Source organism: Ochlerotatus camptorhynchus, unplaced genomic scaffold (assembly GCF_037179485.1).
Source record: "Ochlerotatus camptorhynchus isolate MF236.1 unplaced genomic scaffold, CSIRO-AGI_Acam_v1.1 ptg000196l, whole genome shotgun sequence".
Classification (NCBI taxonomy): domain Eukaryota; kingdom Metazoa; phylum Arthropoda; class Insecta; order Diptera; family Culicidae; genus Ochlerotatus; species Ochlerotatus camptorhynchus.
This window is the reverse complement of record NW_027040686.1, coordinates 5825255-5845615: the sequence shown is the minus strand read 5'-3', so window position 1 is coordinate 5845615 and position 20361 is coordinate 5825255. Positions and strand designations below refer to the sequence as shown.

Below are 20361 nucleotides of genomic sequence, written 5' to 3'. Positions count from 1 at the left end.
TTTATAAAAAAAACGAAAATTCCCTCTACACATTGAAAAAACCTAAGTAGTTTTCAATTAAACCTAAGTCACACATAAATAACGATTCCTGACTGTACGCACATACCCTACTGTCTACTTATTCCATGTATTTATAATAGAAAGTCAACCCAAAGTCCCGAAGCACGCCAAACCGCTACGGTTCGTCAACGAACCTGCTGCTCACGGTACCCCCAACAGAGTGCGCTACTAGCGAAAATTACTTTACGATTTTATTAGCTGCAAACAGCCAGCAGCGGTGTGGTGGTTTGGGAATATGTAGGGTAGTTAATAGGATCCAAGCCAAAGTGGAAAAGTGAATTGAAGTTATTGCGATAAGCGGTGCAACTCGAGAAGCAGCGCGCCCGGGAACACATTTTGCGACTGGTAGGTAGATTTACGCAAAGTTTCAAGGATAAAAGTTTTTCAATGACAAGACGCTTTTCAAGCTCGTTCGACAGACGCGCGCGCGACGGGTTGCTCCTACCTACTATGGTGATGAAAATTGCAATGGAAATTTACATTTTCCGTTCGGAGGGGATTAGGGATTACCGCGTTGTTTGAAGTTTTATTTGATGAAAAATGTTTGACAGCTCGCAACGGATGATAGACAGTTGGATAAGAGAAACAAGTTTTCAAAAAGTTTTATCAACATCTAACTCGGATCCAGAGGGCAGGACACGTTGGTTGAATTTATCAAAATATTTGCTGACTCAAAAACTAAGACTTTAAAACAACTCAAAAAGCGGTTTCTTTTTAAATGTATTAGGTTTTTTAAATGCTTTAATATTTTCGATGATATTTAATAAATATTTGATGATATTCTCAAATATATTTAAGCTGCCTAACCCCTAGATCGGATCATAATTGTACCCAAGTTAATTGGAAAATCTTTTTAACTTTGACGCAAAGCAAGCCACAAGATGAAACTTTCGGAAAGGTCAGACACTTTCTCCGTCCTTCGAATCGCGGTAGGCTGATGATGGCTGAATGGTGTTTAGTCCGTCTGCGTGTTTTCTGGAAATCACCTTCCGGTCCGCTTTACGCTCGGATACGTTTCCCAGAATAATTCTTTTAGTTTCGATTTGCATACTTTCGCTGCTCATTTCTTGCTTTCCATCAAATCCATGGAAAAATCGTTTGTAAGCACGTGATAAATGGTAATTGTTGCTCGTTGGAGCCATTTGTTGAATTCAGTGTTAGATTAATTCAATAACAACCATGATATTCACCATACCGGGAACGCGCATTAATTACGGCAATCAATTAGGTGGGCGGCTGACGTGGATGGTGAGCGACAGGGAGCGTCACACAGACCGATTTTTTTTGGGAAAACAGTGCCACTCCTTAGTCTACACTCCCTCTTAACACACGAGACATCCGTTCGCTGGACAAAAAAAAAAAACAACCCGGATAACGCACCCATTTTCCAATACATCTGTACATACCTGCAGTTGTTCATTCGTCCATCTCGTCCCAGTCTATTTTGAGGCCAACTCGTCCAATTTTATTTACCAAATAAATCACTCGAAACTTCCCTTTCAGCCGTTGAACCGGATATTCAATTGAGCACTATGGACACGACGGTGGCACCGGCGGTCGGTAGGATGAATAAATGCAAAAACATATAATCCATTATGCGAAATCCCTTTCATTAAATTTCAATTAGATTTTCATTAATTTCCTGTGCGTCGAGCGTCGGCTGCCGTCGCCGTCGTTTGGAAGAGAAGAGGCTGGGACGGTGAAGCGTTTGTGCACACTTTGCCCGTTACCTTGCTGTTCTACATTTGGAATGCATATTCAATGGTATCATAATTCATTACCGGCAGGCAGTACGTTTTGTGGTCTATTGTGGCAATCCAGATGATCAAGTGAGATTTTCGGACCTATTGACTGAAGCTATAAATAGTGTGCTTGGCATATGTATCAGCTGGCGTTATAAATTTGATTTGCTAATAAATTGCTAGATTGACATCGAGCTCTCATGAAAGTCGTGGCAGTAAAGCTACATCGTCCCATGCCAGAGGATGTGGGTTCGAGTTGAACGTAATTCTTCGACTCGCCAATACAAAAATGGTGTAGGCGTACTTCTTCTTCTCCTTTGCAGTTCAAACTTTTGGCTTATCGCATATTAACTTATTGCATGCTCTCAATTTAGTGTTATAGATGCACTTCCACAGTTATTAATTGAGTGCTTTCGATGCCTGTACCATTTTTGTATTTGTATAATTGTGTGACAAGTACAATCATATTCTTTGCCCAGAGAAGTCGATAAATTTTCCTACCTGAAAAAATCCTAGAACGGACCGATTCCAGCCACCTTCAGCATGGTCTTACTTTATAGTGGTGCCTCTACTGACTGAGCTAAGGGAGGTCCATCCCATCGGAATATTCCATAATTCCACGCTGCAAATCTCCTTAAGTTATTCGGATTGTTCTGAAGTTATCGGATGGTTCTAAAAGTACTCAGACCTTTGCTGAATATCATGGAACTATCTAATTCAACTTTCATCTATATTTCCTAAAAGATCTCAGGAATTTCTTGAAGATATCGGTGCATGCTAAAAGTACTCGCATTTTTTGAATTAATAGAACTTCGTTGATGTTCTCTAATCAACTGAGCTCAATTCCCGCATTTTTTATGTTCTTAAAATTTCCATGATAGGGGAAATGGCTGTAATGTTGGCCTATTGATCTAAAATTGGGCCCATCGCTAAAAATCTGCTATTTATCAATTTTATCCAGATGAACGCGTTATTGGGACGGTACTAATGGATATTTTTGGTCGCTATTGAAAGTTTAGTCTATTGATGAATTTATGTATGGGCAAAATTAGGGGTATTTAGGCCGACATTACATCCATTTCCCCTATAACACCCTTAACCCTTTGTGTGTACCTTGGGGTCATTTGCACCCCAGACCAAAGCCTGCAACTTTTTTATTTGTCGATGGATTTTACTAATTCTGTCGTCACTAGGTGCATCTCATTCACTAACCCCTCCCGAGAGAATAAACTCAAATGCGAATCTGGCAAACAGATCTCACGCTTCTCTTGCACTTTGACGCACTCACAATCACAACCCAAAAAACAAACTACAATGGACAGCCCTATGGGGCTATATGCAATGGTGACGTAGGACTACGTGGTCTTATAGAATAAATGTTATTTTTTAACTGCAGCAGGAGCTTGTGTTTTGTGTAAGAATAGGAATTTGACCGGGGTTCTCTCTGTTTATACTCTTTAGTATGACGCGCTAGGCATACATGGCCCACAGCGACTCACGACGAGCTACTGATTTCGATCAATAGCTGTGCGGCTTCTTCCTCCTTCTATGGATGCTCATGTGGGCTGCAGCTCGTTGTGTACTAGAGAACATTGTTCAACGTCACCCGCCTAGTGATGTCCGATTACTACTCGAGTAATCGAGCTAATCGATTATCTGTTAAAATAATCGATTAATTTTTAATCGATTATTCAATGTCTCGATTATCTGCTAATCGATTAATTGGCTTCGATTATTTAAATTTTGATTGGAAGTAGGAGTTGAATTTATTTTAGTGTACATAGACTACCAAGCCAACAGAGCATGGAGTCAACTATGTTCCATCCCAACTTGAAGTTCAGAACTTCTATTCTCTAAAGCAGACCAGACAATGAACCATTTAGTCAAGGCTGTTTTAACGCAGATTGCGCTGTCCCATTGGTAGTAAGTAATAAAAATCCTCATATCGAAATTTGGATAAGAGGAAATAATACGCTTTTGATGCATATTCCAGTAAAAAGAAGTTGACGACATCCTAATGAATATGCATAGACTTTGTCGTTGACTTTTTTTCTGGAAATTTTATTAAACAAGCTAGAATTAAATAAAACAGTTTTTTCCCATACTTTTTTAACCGTATTACTACCAGTCTCCAGAGCGCCAAAAATTTAAAATTTGAGAAAGAAAATTCTTTCTCACGAGCTCAATATCTCACCATGCCATGTATTTTGATGACATTTGATTTGTGATTTCCCTCTCACAGACTACAACATAGAGTACCTGATATGACACTACAAAACATGTCTGGTACCTCTATATATCCATTTAGATTGACATTCGAAGTCCCTCATTTTTCACCTATTCTGCACAAAAGATACTTTTTGCCCCGCCCCATTCATAAAAATCGGCGGGAAATTCTGTGAGGGGTGAAGTATTTTGTGTGCAGAATGTGTAAAAAAGGAGGGACTTCGAATATTAATCTTAATGCATATATACAGGTACCAGACATGTTTTGCACTGCACTGTCCTCTGTGAACAATTAACGGAAAACAGAAAGTCGACGAAGAGAATCTGTCAATGTAAGTTTGGACCTAATGAAATGTTCAGCTTGATTTGTGCATTCTATCAATCTTAACCTTAATTACTTTTTCCATTACTCGCGCTGTTGTACTTTGTACAACACACATGAGTTTTCCATTGCCATTTTGTTGCTGAGTTACAATCTATCTGAAACCAACGAGTATTCCTCAAACAACTTGTTTTGATCTAAACAAGCTAAACTTTGATTACAGTAAACACCTAAAATAATGCGGATAATAGGGAAAATGTAATTGGAAACCGCGTAAACTGTGACCATACTACGTGGGATTTGACTTAATATATTACAACATGGAATATATCGAGATCCTGACCAGATAGAAAGTTACTGTCTCCGACCAAGTTGTTCAGGAGGTCAAAGCCTATTGCTTGGTGCTCAATAGTTCAGAATTTGCTCACTACGTGACGCTAGTATACACGTGAAAGTGTCATATAAAATATCTTGAGTTCCCGACCAGACAGAAAGGTACTGTCTTCGGAATAGTTGTTCAGGAGGTCACGGCCTTTTCGCAGGTGGACAGTAGTTCAGAGTTTTCCCACTTCGCTGCGCTTTTATACATGTGAAATTCTCGCATATAAAATAACTCTAGATCCTGACCAGATAGAAAGTAAATGTATTCGGCAAAGTTTTTCAGGAAGTCAAAATCTTTTTGTTGGGTGACAATAGTTCAGAATTTTCTCACTATACGGCGCTTGTATATACGTGCCTTTCTCGCATAAGCTATATCTCGAGATCTTGACCAGACAGAAAGTTTCTGTCTACGACAAAGTTGTTTAGAAGGTCAAGGTCTTTTGGCTGGTGCACAGTAGTTCAGAATTGTCTCACTTCATGGTGCTAGCATACATGTGAAATTCTCGCATATAAAATATCTCAAGTTCTTGACCAGATAGAAAATTACTGTCTTGGGCAAAGTTGTTCAGGATATCATAAACTTGTTGCTCGTGGACAGTTGTTCAAAATTTTCTCACTACGTAGCGTTAGTGAAATGTGAAATTCTCGCCTGTGATAAATCTCGAGATCCTGACCAGATAAAAAGTTACTGTCTTGAACAAAGTTGTTCAGGAGGTTAAAGCCTATTTTTTGGTGCACAATGCTTCAGAATTTTCTCTCTACGCAGCGCTAGTATACACGTGAAATTTTCACGTATAAAATATATCGACATCCTGACCAAATAGAAAGTTACTGTCTTCGGCAAAGTTGTTCAGAAGGTCAAGGTCTTTTGACTGGTGAACAGTAGTTTAGAATTTTCTCACTGCGCTGCGCTAGTATACACGTGCAATCCTCATATATGCTACAGCTCGAGATCCCGAACAGCTAGAAAATTACTGTTTTCGGCAAAGTTGTTTAGGAGATCAAAGCTTTTTGGCTGGTGAACAGTAAATAGTTCAGAATATTTTCGGTTTGCGGCGCTAGTGTGCATGTAAAATATTTGTATAAGTTGTACATGAGGCAAAGTTCTTCCGGATGGTGAGTTGATTAGTTCAGAATTCTTTCGCTTTGCTGCTTTAGTATACATGTGAATTGTAAAATATTCTGAATCAAATGCAGCTTAATTATTTGGATGTGAAAAGGAACTCCATTATACCCAATATAGGTTTAGAAGTCATTAATATAGTTCGATGTGATCATATTATTTGTACCTTATTTAGTGCAAAACCTCGAGCCACACACTGTTTTTATTTTTTTTCTCTTCTAACGTAACATATTTTATACAGATTTTCTCTACATATGATATTAACAACCTTATCAACGAATCATCTTCATTAGCATCATCTGTTTCACGACTGCTGCATAGCGTTGTAACCGCAGCGTGTTGTTAACATGTAAATCCTTTGCATCTACCACATGTGAGAGTTCTAGATGTGTTTTGGGTACGTCCGCAGGTTTTACAAGTTCCCTTCCTTTTTTCGCAGATGACTTCTCTTATGTGCTTCCATGATCGTTTGTTGGCACAACTGCTTGCAAGAAGGATTTAACGTCTTTTGGGAGACTTTGGATAGCTGCCCTCAAGATTAATTGCGCGTTCATAAGACCGACAGCCAAATGATGAAGAAACACTCTTCTGAATTTCGGCGAGTCCTTTCTTCTTATTGACTTATCAATGATTTGTGCATTTATACATGATGAAAACCAAAACAAGTATTTTACGTTAGTATAGTACTACCACTTTCTTATCTAAATTGTATTACCAGAAATATTCAAAATTGTATTGAAGATGGGCCACCTGTTTGCAACCGAAAATGTTTCACAAAGTTGGTCAACTGTGTCGACGCCACCTTTAGTACGATTATAGTCAATAATAATATGTGGCTTGCTCGACTCAGTATCGACGCTTCCAAAATCGTGTGTTGTCGACAGAAAAAAAAACACCTTTGTTCATTTTTGTATTGCCGCGCTTAAGTTAAATTCTCATTTGGCTACGGTCGAAGCGCGCCGCTCATAAGCGCGATGCAACTCCGCCCATAAGGATTATACACAGGTGGGTAACTTTGATAGTATTTTATGGCAGCGGCTTGAGGAGCGAATCCTGGATAAGGAGCCGCCGTATGTTAAATGAATGGGCGTAGTCGTACGGCTATAAACAAAGAACAGATGGTATAATCCCATTTTCAGAATTTATCCTGCCACACACAATATCTTGACGAAATGCGAAGTCGGCGTGTCCTACCGGTTTATTCATGTTGGGTTGAAAACTAGGGGGTATTTCTCTTTTATTTTTTCTGAGAGTTCCTAGGAGCGTTATCTTTTTTTCTGAAATAATGATTCCGCTAGCGGGATGCTGGTGTACCAGTTATCTGTACGCAAAGATCCTTGAATAGGGATGGCAAGCTTTTCAACTATATCTCTTGTAGAGTTGGATGTCTCGTATGGCCCCGCAGGTTGTTTTCCAACACCTCAAGGTTGGTTGTAAAAACTGTCTTGGCATCACACATAGCAAAAAATTCGATCCCACATTTGGCGGGCTTACCTGGAATATATTGTATCCAAGAACAGCGTCCCCGGAAAGGATGTAGCATTTCGTCAACTTCTTCGGTGCATGAATAAGTACTGTTGATATTCCCAACAAATTTGTCAAAAATTGATCTGATTGCCGCCAATTTGTCTAGTTTTCTCCGATTCGCACTAGAATTTATTTGAATGGTACAAATGGTATAGCATAACAGTTTTACTAATACTTTTAATTTCATTTTTTTTTTCAACTCAATTCTGAGAAAATCAATTATGATTCTTCAGAGAAAATTTTGAAAAATAGTGTAACTTTGGGTGAACCTTTTGAAAATTATATTGAGCAATTTTCCTCTTCGTATTTCCTTTAAAAATTTTCAAAATTTGACGTAAAATGACAAAAATATGAACATAACACATTTGCGTGTTTTTTGGGGGTGTCCATTCAACTGAGCAAAAGTATCTCACTCTCTGAGTTAGTCTCGTTGTCCGTGCACACGTAAATGTAGGGATTTTTTTTTGTTCTAGACCCCTCGATAAGACATTTTGAAATTAGCCTAAAATGAAAGGGAGACTCTAAACATTCATTTGGAGGAAGTTTCAGCGATATTGATCTTTTGACATAATGTTTTCCATTTGAGATACGTGTTACCCCTAATTTATCAGAGGTTTACAAGTGGAACGACTCACCCCAATTTATGTATCCACAAATCTGCATGACAATCTTCACCAGTAAAAGAAATCCAGAATATATTTGTCTTATCCCATTAAGGCTGATGTAAATTATATTTTTATTTTATGATATTTGATAAGCGAGAATTGCCCGCCAAGTTTTAAGAAATTTCTGAACTACTGTTCATCAGCCAAAAGATTTTTTTCTCCTTAACAGCTTTGCCGAATACAGTAAATTTCTAGCTGTTCAGGATCTCGAGATATTATATATGCGAATATTTCACGTATATCCTAGCGCCACGTAGTGAGAACATTCTGTACTGTCGACCAACGAAAAAGTTTTAATCTCCTGGACAACTTTGCCGATGACAGTTTAGCAGGTCTCGAAACATATCTAATGCGAGAATTGCACGTGTTTACAAGTGCAATGATGTGAACAAAAAAAATTGAATTTCTGTCCACCAGCCAAAAGGCCTTGGCCCCTTGAACAACTTTGCCGAAGAAAGTAACATTCTATTTGGTCAGGATCTCGTGATATTTTATATGTGAAAATTTCACGTGTATACTAGCGCCGCTTAGAAAATTCCCAACTATTGTACACCAAGCAATAGGCTTTGACCTCCTGAACAACTTTGTCGAAGACAGTAACTTTCTATCTGCTCAGGATCTCGAGCTATTGCATATGCGAGAATTGCATGTGTATACTAGCACCGCGTAGTGAGAAAATACTGAACAACTGTCCACCAACGAAAAGATCTTGACGTCCTGAAAAACTTTGCCGAAGACAGTTACCCTTTTATCTGGTAAGGATCTAGAGATATTTTATATATGCGAGAATTTTACATGTATACTAGCGCTGCGAAGTGAGAAAACTCTGAACTACTGTCCTTCAACGAAAAGGCCTTGACCTTCTGAACAACTTTGCCCAAGACAGTAACTTTCTATCTGGTAAGGATCTCGAGATATTTTATATGATAATTTCACGTGTATACTAGTGCCGCGTATTGAGAAAATTTTGAACTATATTGTGCACCAAGCAATAAGCTTTCATCTCATGAACAACATTGTCGACGACAGTAACTTTCTATCTGGTCTTGATCTCGAGATATATCACATGCGATAATTTCACATGTATTCTAGCGCTACGTAGTGAGACAATTCTGAACTACTCTCCACCAGCGAGAAGGTTGTGATCTTTAGAACAACTTTGCCCAAGACAGTAGCTTTCTATCTGGTCAAGATCTCGAGATTTTCCATGTTGTAACCAATTAAGTCAAATCCCAGGTTGTACGGACACCGTTGACGCGGTTTCCATTCACATTTTCTCTATTATCCACATTTTTTGGGGTTAACTGTGATAAAAGTTTAGCTTGTTTATTTAAAAAACAAGTTTTTTTTTTTAAAGAAATACTCGTTGGTTTCAAATCGATTGGTAGCTCGGCTGCAAAATGGCAGTGGAAAACTCACACTGTTACAAAACTCACACTGTTACAAAACTCGTGTTACAAAAGTTGGCGCGAGTAACGGAGGGTTAATATTACCACGTAACTTCCACATACTGTTTCTTAAAAGCAGTACTAAATAAAATTGTAGAATCACTTCCTTTTCGAAAGTTTGTTACTGCACCTTGCTTAGTATGTTCTGTGAATTTCACAACTTTTCTCAAACAATATTATGGAAACCGTTTGTACCGTAAAGCGCCATAATAATGTGCATAGTTGAAAATCAGATTAATTATAAATTGTGGGTAATTTGAATTGGGTTGAACATGTTCATAGGTATTATTCACAATGCTTTAAATGTAAAAAAAAACAACATTTCTGATTCAGCGCAAACAACAAAATAACTGAATTAAATTGTTATTATTTCTTCGTGAAACAACTCTAAACATAAACGCTTTTATTCCGGCACATAAGCCAACAACAAACATCACACATCGCAACAGCTTGCCAGCATCTAACAGTTTCAGTCGCATTCCGCCGCCATTATCACCACCTAGCAATCTCGTTCGTTGTTTGAAAGAACAACGCCTCTCCGCACTTACTCCGTCACTAGAGCTTCCTCATCGCCGTCGACCTCCTCCGTCCGTTCGCGAGCACCATCCGTTTTGAACCGCACAAAGTTGGTTCCAGGTTGTAACACTGGCTCATGTTCGATCAGCTTACCAATCGAAACCAGGGTCATCATCACATGAAGGGTGATATCTGCCGGAAACAAGCAAATTCGTGAACCATCTTGTAGGCGTCGATATTTCAAATTCTTAGTATATACTTACAAAGAGCCATGATTATCGTGAATGGATTCATAAATACCATATTATACCATCGTTTGTTCTGCCAAATCATTACAATGTCCCGCACTACCAGCAGGAACAGTTCCAACATGAACAGGGGTATGAATGGGTAAACAAATTGTTTATCTTCCTGAAATTGTAGCTATAATTCTCATTCCATCGACTCAACATTTGTCAATCTAACCTTAAAAATGCCATAGAAAAGTGAAATCCCCACCGCGAACCCTATGACGCCGAAAAGGAGGGCACCACTTCCCATGAATCGATAGTTGTAAACTGCAAAGTTGCCCACTTCAGATTAGAAAAAAGAATCTTATGATCACTAATTCAGAACCTACATTCCTCCAGTGGGTAGTGAAAGTCCGTGTTTGCGAAGATGGTAACGGCCGTGAAAACCGAGCCCAAAATTGTGGCGATCGCAATGACATAACTTTGAAATTTGATGTAAAATCGCAAATAGTGCTCCATGTTGCGAATCACTTGTTCACTGTTTAATTACGACTAATCTAGCGTAGTTAGGTCTAGTTCGTCAGCAGTTGGCAGTAGACCGGTTCCGTCGAGTGTATTAATTGAACTGGTTCTCGGACTTGCTGTAGAATCGACCGACACTATCAGCCAGAGATAGGCTAGTGGGACGGCTAGAGTGAGTTCGTGGAACAGTTGTTGTTGTTGATGTGATATATGTACGCGCGAGATGCATTTGGATTACTCGTATGAACTTATAGAGTTCCATGGCGGATTCCGGCAAAATTGGACTATTTTCGTCACGCGTCATAAATTATTCTTATATTTTCAATGATGATATACTAACATCAACAAGAAGCTTTAGTGTGATCATTTATAACTAGAGAAAGTTTTAAAGAGGATAGGTTGATAGTTTAGTTATGTGTCGCATTAATGACCCTTCGCTCAATTTCATTTTCTATTCAATTTTCACACTGTCGTACTCTAGCGGAACTATGAACCTAACTTTAGAATTTTCACGCTAATAAATTATAAGCTTCATGTTGATATTAGTGTAGCAATTCCAACCAACTCTAATAATCGTAAACATCACGTACGAAGTAACAAAAACACTTTGAACATTTTCAAATGCTTACTGTTCAATATATTCAATGAGGTGAGTAAATACCTTGGACGAAATACTTTGGTAGTAGGTGTAGGACCCTATTCCATCAAACGAAACTGAATAGCGATTATGAGTAAGAACTGTACACTAGAAAATTATAATGATTAGCTTATCACCAATGCCAATGTTAACCAGAATTATGAGAAGTATGGGAAAGACTCTCTTTTGGTGTCTCAACGCACACCACAACAAACCACACATTGTTTAGGGTTGTAGCACTAATGTTGGTCATTTGCAGTTGCGTGCGCAAATGGTTTTGAGTTCGCACCCCTTGCGCCGTCCTGATACTGAATAATCCAAACAATTATAAAATTTATATAGACATTCTACTTTCCCTGTTATTGTAATACAATCTTTAAAAACTTAAAGAAAAGAACAATAGTCACTTAGAACGTCTAACTACTACTTCAATATCATCCAAAAAAGCATTAAGTTTATATCGACACCTTAAACGCCCTGCTGTTCAACCTCCAAACAGAATTTTGAAGACATCTGTAGTCTTACTATGCGCCCTTCTGATACTTGTCATTCAAAAAATCATGATGTTTCTAAAAACATTTGAAACACCCCTGAGTTGCAGATCAATCATCCCAAATGTTGCTATAAGCTTAATTGAAATTCCTTGCAACTTTAAAGTTATCAAACAAAAAAAAATCATCATATTTCTACACTATACAGCTATCCCCAGAAGAACGCGGTACCCACTGAGTTGCACCCACCGCTTTTTCTCGTTGGGGTTTCAACCAGACGGTCTGATTTTTTGCATGTGAGTAGTGCCAATGAAGAACTAGTCACTCGCAGAAAATCAGAGCGCTTGGTTGAAAACCCACCAAGACAAAGTGGTGGGTAGAACTCAGTGGGTAACGCGTTCTTCGGGGGAAAGCTGTACACTTTAAACGCCAGTTCAACCTCCCAACCAGTGTTGGGAAAATATCAAAAGATCAAATCTCACCAATGAGCATAATCTCATTTGAGTATCGTAGACAAAAATCAACATGCAAACAACAGCGGATGATACTACAAGCTGTGATACGGTTGCTCTGATATCATTCTAAAAAAAAACTCACCAGCTCACCAAACTGTGGTGAGTTTGAGCTTAAAGATTTTTGCTGTACACCCAAACACGAACCGAAACTTCCATCACTGCCAGCGTTGCCAGTATTCCAGATTTATCTGGATGTTCCAGATTTTTAGTCGTGTTGCCAGATACACAGACAGACCACGTCTATTTCTAGATTTTTTAAATATGTTCCAGATTTTCCCAGATTTTTTAAACATGTTGCTTTAAAAATATCACTGCAATTGATTAACCAGCTGTTAAAAAAAAAATCCTAATTTGCTACTTGAATTATTAAAAGCCATCAACGTTGGACATTATTGGAATTTTAAGGTAATTCTACAAAATAGTTCACGGTGAAGTGTGAGGTGAATTCCTTGGGAAATTAAAGGAGAACTTCAAGCTAATTCTGAGTAGAGCTCCATCCATCATTGTGAGCTTCGTGGTCGTGTTGCGTCACCCGTCGTTCAGGCTTATTGTGAGTTCCTCGAAGTGAGAGTTCGACTCCCGCTCCAGCCGGTGCAAATTTTGGCAACATGAAAATTTCCCTAATGGTCTACTGGGTGTGGTGTGTTAAATATTCAGTCTGTGTAACCTCTGGTTGAAGACGGTGTCAATTGTCTTGTCAACTCTGATGAAAATGATGATACACACTTAGAAATTATCGCCGACTTCGGTAAATTTTACCGAAATCTGAACAGCTGAACTGTTCGGTAAAAATTATGCAATTCAATTCAGTTGCTTTTCCAAGTGTGTAGGAAATACAATCCGGAAGAGAAATCATAGAAAATTGTTATGATGAAACTTAAGGAGTATGCGAATCGTGAGAATAATTTCAATGGTATTCTGTCCAATGTTTCTATGGAGATTCATTTAAATAAAATTTTAAGACATTTTAACGGAATTATGTGCAATTTCTGGGAGACTTTCAAGGCCATTTTGGCAAAGTAATTGAGTGCTTAGGAAATGCTCAAGAGGATTTCAAAATAATTCTGACCTTATCTGCAAAGCATTCTAAAGGTAATTATCGGATAATTCTGAGAAGAGTGTGACCGTCATTCTGAAAAATGCACCAGGGAAATTATTAGGAGTACTTTAAGAATTTGGGCTCAAAATTATGCCAATTCTTGGGAAGTATGACCAGTTTGAGGGAATTGTGGAATTGGAGAGTAATTTATAAGAGATTACAAGAAGTAATGCTATGAACTCTTAAAATGTTACTGAAAAAGTTTGGATATTATCAAGATTATTTTAGGGGAATCCAGAAAATAAGTATGATGAAGTTGAAGGGTCATTCAAATGGAACTAATAAAAGGGCTTAGATATCCTGTGAAGAGTTCCAAGTAAATTAAGACTAACCAATATTTTCATGATCTGAGACCCAGGAAAAATAGAAATTCCGGAATTTATAATCATTTCAAGATCCTGCGACTTCAAAAATGACGCTATCAGACTTCCTTTTTAGTAATATAATAAAATTATTCTTTGGCATAAAATTATTCGGAGTTACCCGTAGTTTAAGGTAAACTTTGTGTGAGTACCACGAAGGTGACGAAAGTATTTCTAAGAAGATTATCATGTTGGTGTACGCTGATTCAAAAAGGAAATGGTATTAACATTGAGCTGTCCATAGTTGGGCGTTGTTGAACATGTGGTACTTTCACAACATTTCATGTAAGTACCAAAGTAACCATATAATCACAACATAACTTTTAATGTAGGTTCAGAGTGAGAAAATGTCACTGAGATATGGTTAGTTGGGTATTCAGATGACTATTACTTCAAAAAACTAATCCTGGTCAAGGTTGCAAAGACTAATTTCAGCTAAAATAATGTTTTTCGGAATAATAAAACCAAAAGATGGTATGATGGCATGTTTTACTTGTAACTTACAAGAAGAGGTTACAAAGTGTGTGTTGGAAACATAAAACCTGTAAATTTTGCTTTCTATGAGTCACAATCAGCGATTTACTGATCGCTGAGTGAGTGAGTGAGTTTGTGAAAAATCGCTGATTGTGACTCTCATGAAGTGAAATAAACAGGTTTAATATGTCAAAAACATTCTTTGCAACCTCTTCTTGTATCCTACCAATTCAAAACTTGATCATGGCATCTAATTATTTCATAATTTAGAAAAACATTGTTTTAGCTGAAATGAGTCTTTGCAACCTTGATCCTGGTTGTATCTCTTTTTCGTTTGCAGGTAACACTGTTTGATATTAGAGCCCACCGCTGTCGGACTTAGTTTCCGTGCTACAAAGCGTGGTAAACCACTATCATCTACTTTGTGTGAGTACCACGATGTTAGGCTTTGATTCCCACTTCAGCCAGGTGAATTTTGCTTCAAAATAAAATTGCCTACTGGTCTACTGGGTGTTGTCTGTTCTATGACATCAATAGTTTAATTGTTAATCTAATAAACCTCAGGTTAATATTAGAATTATGTAGAACTAAAAAAAAAACTTTATATTCTGGTACTGCATCAAATAGTAAGGACTACATCGACTATTAGTTTAAAAAAATCCATCCCATCAAATTTGCCCAATTCTTTGCTTCTCATTCTTTTTAAAAAAACATTAAAAAAAAACAATTTTAAACATATTTTCTGCAGTATTTTACCTACATTTAATTCAATTTTTGAGCTGCTGCGTAATGGATATTTAAACTTTTTGGGCACACTGTGTCAAAACTTTTCAACTTTTGGATGATTTTGCAATGCTAACAAGTTATTTGCTTTATGTAATTTATTTAAATATGTAATAGATATTTATTTATTCATGTAACATGTGTCAATCACTTTGATTTCAATAGCATTAGGTTAAAAACAGGATTTTTTGGAGCATTCCAGATTTTTCCAGATTTTTTATTTTAACTGGTCCAGATGTTTCTGAAAATGACCTGGCAACGCTGATCACTGCTGACAGTTACTGCTGTCGTGTATGTCAAGAGAAATAGTAAACTATGCTTGTTTTTCTAAGAAAACGATGTGCAACGGAATCATTTTTGTGGTAAGTCAACTCGTAGCTACAATTTTACATTTTCGGAATAGTCTCGCAATATCAAAGGAGCTCGTTAAATCAATATCATGCTTGATATTTTATTCCAATATCGCGCGTGCTATTGGGAGCCCTTGAGAGCGAAACAAAATCTTTTGATTGAGTATAATGCCAGCACTGCTCCCAACATTTCAAAAGAGCTCAATAGTCACTTAGAACGTCTTCCTGCTACTTAAACATAATCCAAAAAATCTTCAAGTTTCTAGAGATACCTCAACCGCCCTGTAATCATGTGATTTTTTTTCCGTGCCTTCGACTTCGCCCCGCAATCCTCCTTAACGATCTTCCGTGCCGTAAAGTCACTGATCCCGTGTTCCTTTGCCATTTTCCTTATTGCTGGATTCACCCGAATCTTCCTTTTGATAGCAGCGATAATCCTCGGAACCCGAGCTGACCTCGGACGACCTGTGGCCACCTTCGCGGATAGTTATCCTTTCTTTTCTCGGTCTAAAACCCTTTTGACATGGTGCAACTGTCATACTAAGTAAATCATCCACAGCCTACTACGGTATGAGCTATAGGTTACGTGCATGCACAGAAAACCAATGCACAGTGGTCCAGAATGCAGATTTAGGTGGAATGATATGTTTTGAGCCTGATATTGAAACTTTAGACTAAAAGTCTCTTGCACAAAGTTGTTCTTTATAGTTAGGCCCTCATTTTTATGACAATGAATTCTAGGGTGGTTCCTATTATCATTAGAATCAAAAATCTAACTTTTTTGTTTGAATAAATTAAGGTATACATTCTTCAGCAAAGTTATAGCTGAGCAAATTTCAAGCAACTTTGTTGAAGATAACTTTTTTGTATCTCTTAAATTGGCCGATTTAGAGCTATTTTCTTGAATTGAGTTAGGGTGGCTCTTGAAAAAACAGTTTTTTTACTTTAGTTTTCTTATTTCGAATTTCTCAGCAAAGGTGTCTTCAGATAACTTTTAGATCTTAAGAAGGCGCAAGTTTTTGCTGCACAAAGCTTGTCAATATCTTTCGCCGATCAAGAGTTATTGGCGTTTTTATACTAAAAATATGCACTTTTCAAATGTTAATATCTCTGGTTGGGGCAAACAAAAAAAAAGTTTTTTTACGGCATTTGAAAGGGCGTATGTAATTCTCAATATTATGACAAAATTGGAGGTATGCTATTTTTTAAACTCGTATAAAATCAATTTGAATTTATTCATATTTTTTACTATATTTGGGTATATCTTTTTAATTGGAAGAGATACAGGCAACAAATTCAGGTATAAAACATTCGTCTAAAAAAGTTTTAAAATTCTCTAGAAAATAACTTTCATGAGAAATTTCAAATAAAAAAGTTATTGCTAAAAAACTATTTTTTCCAGGAACACCCTAAGTCAACTCCGAAAAAATACTCTAAAATGAGAACGATAAGAGATAAAAAAAAATTTCTTCGACAAAGTTGCTTGCAATTAACTTAGCTACAACTTTTTTAAACAACACATGTTTTTATTTTGTAAAACAAAAAAGTTAGTTTTAAAAATTCCCTAATTTGAAGACCACCCTGACGTTTGCAAACACCAAAAGAAGGGAATTTTTAAGAACAAAAACTTCTTCGAAGACACTAAATGTCCAAATATTGAAACAAATGTATTAGCACATTTTATATAAATTTGTCATTAGAGTGGTCCTATGAAATCCATTTTTTGCCAATAACTTTTTTATTTGAAATTTCTCATGAAAGTTATCTTCTAGAGAATTTTAAAACTCTTTTAGACGAATGTTTAATATTTGAATTTGTTACATGTATCTCTTCTAATAAAAAAGATATTCCTAAATATAGTAAAAAATATGACTAAATTCAAATTGATTTTATGCGAGTTTAAAAAATAACATACCTCCAATTTTGTCATATTATTGAGAATAATATACGCCCTTTCAAATGCCGTAAAAAAACTTTTTTTTTGTTTTCCCCAACCAGAGATATTAACATTTTAAAAGTGCATATTTTTAGTATAAAAAGGTCAATAATTCTTGATCGGCGAAAGATATTGACAAACTTTGTGCAGCAAAAACTTGCGCCTTCTTAAGATCTAGAAGTTATCCCAAGACACTTTTGCTGAGAAATTTGAAATAAGAAAACTAGAACAAAAAAACTGTTTTTTCAAGAGCCACCCTAACTCAACTCAAGAAAATAGCTCTAAATCGGTCAATTTAAGAGATACAAAAAAGTTATCTTCAACAAAGTTGCTTAAAATTTGCTCAGCTATAACTTTTCGAAGAATGTATACTTTAATTTATTCAAACAAAAAAGTTAGATTTTTGATTTTAATGATAATAGGAACCACCCTAGAATTCATTGTCATAAAAATGAGGGCCTAACTATATGGAATAACTTTGTGGAAGAGACTTTTAGTCTAAAGTTTCAGTTTCAGGTTCAAAACATATAATTCCACCTAAATCTGCATTATGGACCACTGTGCAATGCATTGTATGCACAGGTGAAACGGGAACCTTATTTGTACGATGGTTCAAACATTATCACGCAAACGGTATCATGCTACTTCAAAGTCATTCACCTTGTTACTGTAATTCAACCTCCTCAGATATTCAAATGTAATCATAATCAATAGTCACTTAAAACGTCCTCTACTGCAACTTGAAAATTATCCAAAAAAAAATCAGGAAGTTTCTATCGACACCCCAAACGTCCTGTTGTTGCAGCTCATCTTCTGAAAAATTGGGGATAGATCTGTAGTCATCCTTAACGTTCTTCTGCTAGTTCAAAGTCATCCAAAAAATCATTAAATTTCTAGAAACCGCAAACGCCCTGTTGTTGCAGATTAACATCTCAAATTGTTGGTGTAAGTTCAATAACCAACCTCAATGTCATCCAAAAAAAATCATCAAATTTCTAAATACACCTTAAATGCCTTGATGTTGCTGTTCAGCGTCCCAAAATTTCAAAACCACTTAGAAGGTCCTCCTGCTGTATTAGAATCAATCAAAAAAATCATCAAGTGTCCATAGACACCTCAAACGTCTTACTGTTGCAAATCATACTACCTTAATTTTTTGATGATGTGTAGTCATCCTTATTTATTTCAAAAATATCCAAAACATCAAGAAATGTCTTAAGACTCCTCTAACGACCCGTTGTTGCATATCAACCTCGCAAAATTTTAGCATGAGATTTATAATCATCCTGCGATTTTTAAAACATAAAAAAAAATCATCAAGTTTCGATAGACACCTGTTTTAGTTCAAACTTTCATAATTTTGGGAGGAGATCTGTAGCATCCTTAACGCTCTTTGACTACTTCGAAGACAAGCATAAAATCATAAAATTTATTGTGCGTTGCTACTTGAATTTTTTTTCAAAAATCAGCAACTTTCTAATGACACCATAAACGCCCTGAAGTTGCCGATCAACCTTCACCATATTTAGGAGAAGATCTGAGGTCATCCTTTAGCGGCGCCGGTCGTGCAGTGGTAAGCGTGATTGCCTCTCACTCCAAAGGGCCTGGGTTCAATCTCAGTCGGCGCCGTCGGGATTTTCTAAGGCATAAAAGGGAAGTAAAGCGAATGGTCCCCGGTCCATGAGTCCAAGTGTGGGGGCTGACTTCCTGGCGTCGGTAGCATTGGTACTCAGTACGGAAAACAAGATCGACGGAAAAAAAAGTCATCCTTCACGCTATCTTGCTATTTCACAGTTATCCAAAAAATCAGAAAAGTTTCTATAGACACCCCCCTATAGTCAATTTGTATATTTCATAATAAACTACTTATTGTTCTTTGACTATATGTTTAGTATTACTTCTGCGTGAAGTCAACGAGTTACATAGTTGAAGATGCTAATTTCAAATAACAGATTGTAGCGGTAATTTTTTATACGATAGATGGAGTAGATGAAAGTATAGAGTTGATAGTTCCGTTAGAGTACGGCAGTGTGTAAAATGGATATAGATAGTAGAATAGCGAGCTAGGACAACTTTTTTAAGGAAGGTACAAATCGGTTTTTTCATCTCTCTTTACCAAACTCCCCTTTGGAGAGAAATGGTGAGGTACTGGCAAAAAGAGATGAAAGCCGACCGCTCAAGTACGAACGATGTGTTTGAAACAGTTCTACCGATTTTTTACCGCACTTCGTAAGTTTGGAAATTGCAACTATTGTTTACCCCCATCCCTCTCCAAAGGGGGAGTTTGTTAAAGAGAGATGAAAAAACCGATTTGTACCTTCCTTAAAAAGTGGTCCTAGCTCGCTATTCTACTATCTATATGCAATTTTCATACTGCCGTACTCTAACGGAACTATCAACTCTATACTTTCATCTACTCCATCTATCGTATAAAAATTACCACTACAGTCTTTTATTTGAAATTAGCATCTTCAACTATGTGCTTATTGTTATTATTTAAATGATTTTAAATTTATTATTTAATTCAATACATGCAGTCCTTGCAATTATCTGAACCCATAAACCACAGTTGAGAAATATTAGCTATAAAGCTCAAATATTGCTTTTAGCTATAGGGGTTTTGATCTAATTTCCGTCGCACTAAGCACAACCCGCGCTTTACCTCTATTTTCTAAACGAGTTTAAACAAAAAATGGAACATTTCTGTCAAAGATGACTTCTAAATTTATTCACCTTTCCATACGTACCGTTAGATTTGAAAAAGAGTCACAAATTGTTGAGATATTGTTTAAAATCTAATACTGCTTCTTGATTCTAAATTCGTTCTACGAGTTACAATTCCGTCCTAATGCATTGAAACGCCATTACATTTTCTTCGTCATACGGATAAACGTAGAAAAAGGGGATTCGCTAGGAGAGCTTCTTTTGTTTTGAGAACAATGAACGTAAATA

At 36.9% G+C, this 20361-nt stretch overlaps 2 protein-coding genes and 1 pseudogene across 4 annotated transcripts in view; 1 reads left to right on the top strand and 2 right to left on the bottom strand.

Moving 5' to 3' along the window:
- LOC135702671 (uncharacterized) overlaps positions 1-7060 on the bottom strand; it is a 79367-nt pseudogene extending 72307 nt beyond the window's left edge.
- LOC135702720 (alpha-protein kinase 1-like) overlaps positions 1-20361 on the top strand; it is a 365060-nt gene that overhangs the window by 155767 nt on the left and 188932 nt on the right. The gene's annotated exons all lie outside the window — the stretch shown is intronic.
- Positions 9603-10934, bottom strand: LOC135702664 (uncharacterized). The gene is made up of 4 exons (XM_065223697.1): positions 10630-10934; positions 10476-10567; positions 10274-10421; positions 9603-10202 (listed from the first exon to the last, which is right to left on the bottom strand). The coding sequence occupies exons 1-4, from the start codon at positions 10757-10759 to the stop codon at positions 10039-10041; spliced, it is 534 nt and encodes a 177-aa protein (XP_065079769.1). The 5' UTR covers positions 10760-10934; the 3' UTR covers positions 9603-10038.

What these genes read in the sequence shown, in the direction of transcription:
- LOC135702664 (XM_065223697.1), bottom strand. Translation starts at nt 10,759, where the DNA reads ATGGAGCACTATTTGCGATTTTACATCAAATTTCAAAGTTATGTCATT. An exon ending in TCACTACCCACTGGAGGAAT is followed by an intron (nt 10,568 to 10,629) that starts GTAGGTTCTGAA and finishes GCAACTTTGCAG; the next exon opens with TTTACAACTATCGATTCATG. An exon ending in TTTTCTATGGCATTTTTAAG is followed by an intron (nt 10,422 to 10,475) that starts GTTAGATTGACA and finishes CTACAATTTCAG; the next exon opens with GAAGATAAACAATTTGTTTA.